Source organism: Arachis stenosperma, chromosome 3, assembly GCF_014773155.1.
Source record: "Arachis stenosperma cultivar V10309 chromosome 3, arast.V10309.gnm1.PFL2, whole genome shotgun sequence".
Taxonomy (NCBI): domain Eukaryota; kingdom Viridiplantae; phylum Streptophyta; class Magnoliopsida; order Fabales; family Fabaceae; genus Arachis; species Arachis stenosperma.
Genome location: NC_080379.1, coordinates 158794339 through 158803621, shown reverse-complemented (window position 1 = coordinate 158803621; position 9283 = coordinate 158794339). Strand labels below are relative to the sequence as shown.

The window sequence follows — 9283 nt, the reverse complement described above, 5'->3', positions numbered from 1 at the left end:
TACTTTCTCCTTCGATGGTACGAAGGCGCTATGTGTATCCACACCGAAACTAACCTTTGCTGTCAACTTCTTGATAAATGAATATCTGATCTAAAATTGAGAACCTCTTGCAACTCTTTGCACGCCATAAAATTCTTCTCTAAGAATCAAGCTCATATACGTTTATGTGTGTAGAGGTAAATGAATAAAACTCTTGTGTTTTATTCTCGTCTATTTTCTATACTCTTGGCATATATATATATATATATATATATATATATATATATATATATATATATATATATATAAGGTTGTCTATATCAAATTGACAATTTAATATATGTCTAACGTATATAAACAAGAGTTGAACGTAAAATTTTTACCAAAGTAAAAATCACAAAAAATGTTTATAATACGAAAGATTCATATCATTTTAAACTTTCTTTAATTTATACGGGTGAATTATCCTAAAAAAATATACCCTCTTCGGGTTGTTGCAATTCAATACTATAATTTAAGCAATGCAAGTGGAATCACAACCAATAATCAAGTGTGTTGTTTTTTTCTGTTTTTTCTAGAGGTATTTGGCGCATTTCCATTGAAGATAATCCTATTTGATACATAATCATTAATCAAACATTAAGTATTCATATGTCACCTAACTACTGAGATTCGAACTATGGTTCGACACATTGCATTATTTTTTGTTGAGGACTAACCCTTTTGCTAAACTCAATCTCTGTTAATCAATTATTAATTAAGTTTATATATTGTTGTTCGCACATCAATTTTTGCATGCATGCAGACAAAAAGCTTATATATATATATATATATATATATATATATATATAATGTTGTATTTATATTGTTGAAATTTTCAATTACCTGGAACAATCTTCTATCCAATTGACAATCATGCATCAATAAATAAAATGTAAGGTCATTTACCATTCTGTTAGTTAATCTAGTAAAAGATAGATCTAACAAAATTTATCAATTTATATTACCATTATCCTAAATAAAAACATTAAACTTATTAGGTGAAAAATAGTTCATTTTTTCTACAGATTAGCTGCTAGTCCTGTGTAGTTATCACAATATTCAATTAGATTGGTAGAAGTGAACATTTATTCTTTCAATTTTGAGGTAATTAAGAGAGTTTTTTAGATTAATTCTCCTTACTCCTTAGACTGTGACAAACACAAAAGTCATTAATTTATAATTAACACGATACATGCAGAAATTAATTGATTTTATTTGAGTATGTAGCGGTACATTTTAATTTGGTACCTCTTAACTCTAAACCACATTTAAGCACGTCGAATCGTTCTGATAGCCATCAAGTTGATAGTCTTTTCTCAATAAATGTTGTCTAATCCAAGATTTCCAACTATGCGCAACAAACGATCATCCAACAAATTAAACTGTAGCTATGAATTAAATCTAATTGTGGCTGTTAATAATATGTTAGGCAACCTAAAAGTTAAATCTAGACTAAACCCAACAAATTGGTGCAAAAAGAAAAGGACATATTAGGAATTAATTCAACTGTTTATTTATTAAGACTTGGTCATTAGGCTGCGTTTGTTTTCAAAAACAGGATAGGATAAGACACGGAAGAAACACTGATGACAGAGACATAAAATTTTGTGTTCTTATATTCTGTTTGACAATAAACTAGCATAAATTATAAAAATCTAATTTATTTTCATTTTTTTTATTAAAAAAATTTGAGATGAAAAATATAATAATAAAAAATATAATTATAAAAAATTAACAAGAATAATAAAAAAAATAAAAAATAAGTTATATTTTTTGTTAGTGTCTCTTTATCCTTCATATTAGAATGGACACAAAATATATTAATTTAATATTTATAGACATATTGTCTCTGTTTATATCTCTTTTATTAAATATAATTGTGTCTCAATATCTCTGTCTTAATATCTTATCTCTATAAACAAACACAGTTTAGGTTACGGTGGTGGGTCTAAGTTGAGCTTGGGGAACATCGATATGATGCGTGAGTAACGGATATTATTATATAAAATAAGTTAGTGGCATGTGGATAATAATTTTAATATTTTAAATCCATGTGTCTAGAGAATGCTTTATATACTTAATTTTAGGAAGTGGTATTGTTTGCATGTGATTTGGTACATTTCTTTGCTTCTACGATAGAAAATTTACCCTCAAAACCTCGTGTTCGAGGATGGGAATATATATAATGCACGTGAGAGAGAGTGCATGTAAGAGATAGATCGAGTTCATACTCTTCTGATAGATGCTTAACTTTCATAATCACTTGCATTTTTGCATTTGGAAGTGCAGTCTCGCGTTTGAGAAAATGTAAACTAAACTATGGTTATGTCATGGTTCTCTGAGGCACCTACACTCACTACTAGTCTACTACGAAGGGCAACACCTTTTTTTTTCTTTTTTGGGATACAGCCGTACAGGATACTAGGGCAATGCATATTTTTTATTTTTTAATTTTTTACCGTATCTCTAAATTTGACAGATCAAAGATTAATCTGCTACAGTATTGAACTCTACTTAAGAGTTTGCTATTGACCAATGAGTTATTACATACACAAGATGAGATTGGAACCGCCGACATTTGTTTTAGCGGGCTAGGGCAATACATTTTAGGGGTATATAGTTATAAAAGTAGTTCGGGCTTAAGCCCATTAGAAAGGACGTTATTGTGACCAAAAACATCAAAATATCTCCGGAACCGAATCCAATCCTCCAGACCAAACGAGAAAAAAAATCATGTATGTAAGCATGTATTATCCATGCTGACCATGCATGCACGTGCTTTTATATTATTGACATGCGATACGGACACATCACAACACACGGATACGTCGACACGTTTTTTTTATAAAAAATTAGATACGAACACGTTTAAAATACGTTGTGAATTAAAATTTAAATAATATATTAAATTAATAAAATATCATATTGTAAATATAAGAGTAAATATAATTGCATAAAAAAGTCCTAAAATTATGTAATTATTAAAAAAATAAAAAATTTTAATTTACTCTTACCATCTTGCTAACAGAAAATATATCAATTTCTTCTTCTCCAAGTCCATCATCTGCAAACACCACAGCTTCTATGTTTGGTTCATTTAAAGATAAATAGGAAACCTCACTCGAACTCGTTCGGATTCGTGACTGCTCCACCAAAATTCAGGTCGGACTCGTTTGGATTCGTGACCGCTTCACTAAAATTCTACACCGCAAAAAGACACGTCGCCAATACGCTCGTTTGAAGTATCTACCGAGTGTCGGCGTCGAATTCGCATCCGACACGGATACGCCGGCACCATGAGAGAATTCGTGCTTCATAGTTGATGCGCCTGTATGTAACTATGTATGCATTAAAAAGTCTTCCTATCAAATACCAAAAAAAAAAAATTCCTATCCATGATTATTACTTCAGCCAATTCTTGTGATGCAAATTACAATCATATTAAGTATAGACTAAAAATTACCTACTGATCAGACAAAATTAGCTATCAATCATGTATTTGTATAAAATAACACAACATTTTTGTACGAGTTAACCCAATAGTTGAAATTTTTACTTTATTAAGGCATTATCTTTTGTTTGAATTTAAAGTTTAAAAATACAAACTTATCATTAGTGCACGAATTTGGATCTTCTAAAATTCGAATTTCACTTTAGAGAGTAAAGTGTGATCTCTCATCATTAATTTCATAGGTGAAACCAAAAATAAATATAAAAGAGAAACTATTTAAGGATAGAAAATCACACTTTACTTTCTAAAGTATAAAATTCAAACTTTAGAGGATCCAAATTTTTAGTGCACATTCCAACAACTATAGCACATTTAAAACAAAAATACTATTTGTACATTAAAATTAGTCATTATGTATTTTTGTATAAATATATATTATTTAATTTATTTTTAATATATATTTTATATTCTAACATATTAATAGCTAATTTTAATATATATCTAACATGATTGCATTTAAAATAAAATTTCATTTTGGACCCAAGAAGAACAAATAGTAAAGATATCGTTAAATAATGTAATGTTCTGAAATAAAAACAACAAAGTGGACGTGCCGGAGTGGTTATCGGGCATGACTAGAAATCATGTGGGCTCTGCCCGCGCAGGTTCGAATCCTGCCGTTCACGATTTTTTCCTACCCTCCTTTTTCCTTTTATAAATCATGAAGATATATATCCTATATTTATCAGTTTAAGTTATCGTATCGAAGTATTAAATATTATATATTGTTATCCCCTATACGCGTTATGATTATTATCCCCTATACGCGTTATGATTATTACCTTGCACACAAGCACAGGATACCATGAACAAAACAAACACTATGAACAAAAAAATCATAAACAAAATGAGAAGTACCAAGAAACAGAGTTTACATAAATAGTGGAATGATATGTAGTCATAATCTCTTCTTCTATTGACCCCAGACAGCAATACTCCCCAGTTTTGGCCTTCATTTCCCTAATCATTGTGTCTTCTGAAATACGTCAAATTTCTTCTTTTGACATTGTCATTTAATCTTTCTGTATTGTTGATGCCTCAGACATTAGTGCAGTACTCATTAGCAGAAATTTTTAGACCACTTATACAGCAACCTTTATCAGAAATATACAATTATCCTTAGTAGCCTAGCTCTAGAGACTTCAAAATTCAAAAACTATATCACAGATAGCTAAGTACGGCATGGCATGGAATCTTGCATCATAAATCAAACTTTTAACAACAGGGTCTATAAAACAAAAGGCTCTATAATTTAGGTACAAAAATCAAGTAGTCTAGAAGCATGCCACCCTGTATTCAAGTTGAATAAATTCAATCACCAACATTAGGATGAAAGCACATGATCCAGTTATACCAAACACTTCATAAGGTGGCTAGTTGGATACTGGCTAATCTGTACTTGGCATAATATCAGATGAATAAATGAACTACATTGTCTAGTCATGACGACTAAAGACGATTTGAAGACAACACACAACAAAACTTCAATGTTTCAATTCAATGCTATGCTCTTAGAGCACATTCTTATCAACTAGTAATGACATGTATACTCACCACAACTAGAAAGTAGAAACCAAAAGATTATCATGGCGCCAATCAAAATAAATATGGTTACTTCAAACCAAAGAAATAGAAAGACAAATCAATTTGTAAATTAAGTTTCCAAGCAGGGTTTCCCAGGAAATTGCTGATAAATCTCATTGCAGTGTCTCATCAAAGCCAAATTCATGTATAAATTCCTTTTCAACTTGGTCTATATAACATTCGCTCAACACTTCTCAGCGAGCTTGATATTGAACTTCGTTTATCTTTTTACCGTCTAACACAATATCCTTGTTTCAATTGACTCTGTGCACTATGCATATATGATACATTATGAATATGGGGATCATAAATAACTATGGTGCATTATGATATGCAGTTTAGGAATAATCGAAGTATAAAATTACTGAAATTTCCTTTCTGTTGCAAATCTGCAAGTCTATATACATAAAAGATGAGGATTGAAATAAAGATAAGCAAGTTCAGCAAACTCCAACCTACCTAATGAGATCTTTTCCACTTTCTCAAAAGTTCTTCATACACAAATTCTTTCCTCTCTTTGACAAGGCTCTGTTTCAACTTAGACAATGTGGAAGAGGTTACCTTGATTCCCCTTTCAATCATGTCCTCAGCATACTTAACAGCTTCGGGGACCCTACTCAAATCGCGAAGCCCCTGAATCAGAAAATTAGCGGTATCCTTCAAATCCTCCTGGTGATTCTCCCCCATACACTTCCAAACTTTCATGGCCATAAAAGCATCCTCATCGTTAATGTAAGCCCTAATAGCTGCATCGCAAGTAGGCCGGTCTGGCACAAACTCGTTCTTTACCATCTCCGCAAAAACCACCGCAGCCTCCCTCAACTTCCTGGCCTTGATCAAGAACCTAAACAACAAGTTATAAGTAAAGGCGTCCGGGAAAGCCCCGTTGAAAATCATGTCATCAAACAACTTCCTTGCCGAATCCATATCAGTGTGATAACAATACAAAGCAATCATGGAATTATACAGCTGAGTATTCGCCTTTAACCCCGCCTTCCCCACTAGAACCTCCCAGAGAAACTCAGCATTCCTAAGATCATGATCCTTCACACACTCATCCAAAGCAACCTTGAAAAACCTAATTCCAGGATAACACTTCCTATCGCTCATGGAATCGAAGAACTTAACGGCCTCTCTAACCCCATTTTCGCTTCTAATCAAAGTACACAGAAAAGAATCATGAGCAGGAACATTAGCAGGGTCCCAACCAACCTCAATCACCATCTCAGCGAAAGTCTCTTTAGCGCAGCTGACATTCCCTTCTCTCTCCCAACCTTCCATCAAGATCGCGTAGGAATCAGCGTCGGGGCGAACCAACTTCTTCGCCATCTGGAAGAACTCGTTGGCGTCGCGGGTTCTGGCGTCCCTGCAGACGGCACTGAGAAGGGAGTTGAGTGCAACGACGTCGTTGACGCAGCCGTAGTTTCCCATGACCTCAAAGGTCATGACGGCGTCGTGGACTCTGCCGGCGGCGACGTAGCTGCTGAAGACAGAAGCGAAGGTAGCGAGAGAGAGGAGTCGCTCCTTCTTCATGGACTTGATAGCGTCCCACATGGCATCGAAGAAGCGATTCTTGCCGAGGAGGTCGACTACGAGGTTCCATGAGTAAGGCGAGTGGCAGTCGGAGAGGTGGTGGCGGCCGGACCAGCGGAAGAACTTGACGGCCTGGGAGGGGAAGGCGTAGGAGAGCTTGAGGACTTGCTCGACGTCGGAGGAAGTGACGGAGAGGGAGGAGTCGTGTAGAGATTGCTCGATGGAGTGAGAGGGAGTGGTGGCGATTATGTGGCAGAGGGTTTTGACGGTGGGGGAGAGGGAGGAGGGGGAGTCCAGGTAGGAGGGGAAGGGCTGGGTGCGGCGGTGGTTGGGCTCTGATTCGGATGGATCGTCCGGGTAAGGGTACGGTCTCTTTCGGGTCGAGCTCATCTCCAACTCAGGTCAGAGGGGCAGTGCTCGTTGCTGGAACCTGGAACAACCCTACAAGCCAAAGTGTTTCTTACGCACTTAAAATAATAATAAAAAAGAACTTAATTAATTATCTCTTTATTATGATTTTAATTTATATATATATATATATATATATATATGAGCGCCGCTAGGGGCAGCAGTTTTCTAACTTTTGGGCCAGCAAACAACCAGCAATACTAATTTTATACCTCAAACAAAATAAAGCTCAAACCCATAAAGAGAGCGTGTATTTACACTCCTTTACCACGCTCTCTTCTTCTCCCCAAAAATTTTAGTCTCTCCTCTACACTCTTGTACGCCATTTTTGTTGCTCTCAACGCTGGAGCACGCTCAACACGAATCAGCATTCTTGAGCTCGCTGTTCATCCCAAGTAGCGTCTCCAATAGCAGCAGCGTTACTCTCTGCAACATGCAACAGCATCTCTCAGCTCTCTATCCATTCTTCTTCGTTTCTACTAATGCGTGATGCTTCTTCAAGATTAATGTGAAGGTAAATGAGTTTTGATTTTTGTTCATTTATTACTTTCTTCAACTCTTACCTTCTTGCTGTCCATCATTCTGTATCCATTCAAAACATGCAACCAGAAATTCATAATGACACCCAATATTATTACTCAATGTTTCCTGTCTTTCATGAAAAATCTTTAAATACTCTATAATAAAATTTCTTTTGATTTTGATTTTGATTTTGATTTTGATTCATCATTAAGTTATTATCTCAGTTGTTACTAGAGGTTTGTTGTGGTAGAGCTTTGGAAATTGAAGCTGAAATTTAATATGATAAGACGCAGCAACACTATTTTCATGAGTAGATTGCCCACCACCTGTTTGAGAAATTACCGCAGCAACTCTATAATAACTCTTCTCTTCTTCTACCTTTATTATTACTTTTGCCAGTCCATTTTGTCCTTGGTATGCTCCTGGATGTTGGTGGTTTTTGGTCAATGATTTATTTTGCTGTGCATGAAAATTATTCAACAGTGTGAGGAGCTATGTTATATCATATGACTTAGGTTCTTAATCAAGCCACCTCGTTGATGTCAATTTTGATAGACCACCTAAATACATTGTTGTTGATGCTATTATATTAACTAATCATACATAGAAAAGCAATCTCTGTAACAAGAATTAATTGCTTGAAGATTGATGAATTGAATCAATACATGTATATGAAAATCATAATAACTTGGCTGTCAACCAATATTAGCTCTCAGAAAGAAAATAAAGCTATATTCAAAAATACTTTCATGGTTATCCCTTTATGCATAAAGTCAATTAAATTATTTTGTGTTTAATATGAACTATGAAGGAAGGAACAGAAGACTTCAAGGCTTAGCTGCTGCTATCCTAAAGTTGTGGGAGAAGAGTCTTATTGCAAAAATTGCTATCAAGTTTGGAGTTCCAAATACTGACAATGAATTGATGGCCAATGAACTAAAGGCAAGTTTGATAGACAATCTATTGTTCAGTATATGCAAGTATCAAGACATCATAGACTAAACAGGTATATGTTGAGCTTGTAAAGACACTTTTTCTTTAGCCTGAACACTTAAGCTTCCAGAATGTTCTGGAGTGTCAAAGGTTAAACATATGACATTTAATTTATAAATCTTTGAAAAAATTCATTAAGTTATTATCTCATTTGTTAGTACAGCTTTGTTGTGGTAGAGCTTTGATAATGGCTACTGCATAATTGATTACTAGCTTTGTTAATAGTATGTTTCTTAATAACATACAGTGATTATTTGAAAATGGAAAAAGATCCAGATATTAAGATGCCGCGAAGAAGTACAACTACAAAGAAATTTGAAGCAGGAACTAGAAGGAAAATGCCGAAAACTCTTGAAGAACTAGAATCTCGGGTATGAACCAATTAAAAAGGGGATTTTGCACACTTTACTCAGGACATTTTGCACCCATCTGAATGAAATTTTGCACACACTTTAATGAGAATTTGCACACATTATTCAGTATAGTTTACACTCAATATAATTGTTTTTTGCACACATTTTTCGAACAGTTTGCACCCACTTTAATTTGATTTTGCACACATCAATTTTGCCTAAAGTATACATGCCTAGATATAATTCCTATCAATCTGGATCCTCTCACCTTAACTTTGAACATCAACACATGGCATGAGCACGACAGGACCATGTCCAAATGTGGCTGCTTCTATTTATGTATGTTGTGTCTAGTAGA

General features: G+C 34.5%; 1 protein-coding gene and 1 non-coding gene across 2 annotated transcripts; one reads left to right on the top strand and one right to left on the bottom strand.

Moving 5' to 3' along the window:
- Nucleotides 1-4076: 4076 nt before the first annotated feature.
- TRNAS-AGA (transfer RNA serine (anticodon AGA)) lies at nt 4077-4158 on the top strand. The gene has a single exon. It is a non-coding gene; the product is annotated as a tRNA-Ser (tRNA).
- A 1308-nt stretch (nt 4159-5466) lies between these two features.
- On the bottom strand, nt 5467-7089 carry LOC130967610 (pentatricopeptide repeat-containing protein At1g77360, mitochondrial-like). The gene has a single exon (XM_057892547.1). It carries the CDS (start codon nt 7037-7039, stop codon nt 5576-5578), a length of 1464 nt encoding a protein of 487 aa, XP_057748530.1. The 5' UTR covers nt 7040-7089; the 3' UTR covers nt 5467-5575.
- Between the last annotated feature and the right edge of the window lie 2194 nt (nt 7090-9283).

Bases quoted from the DNA above. Each gene is read 5' to 3' on its own strand.
- LOC130967610 (XM_057892547.1), bottom strand. From the start codon at position 7,039: ATGAGCTCGACCCGAAAGAGACCGTACCCTTACCCGGACGATCCATCC.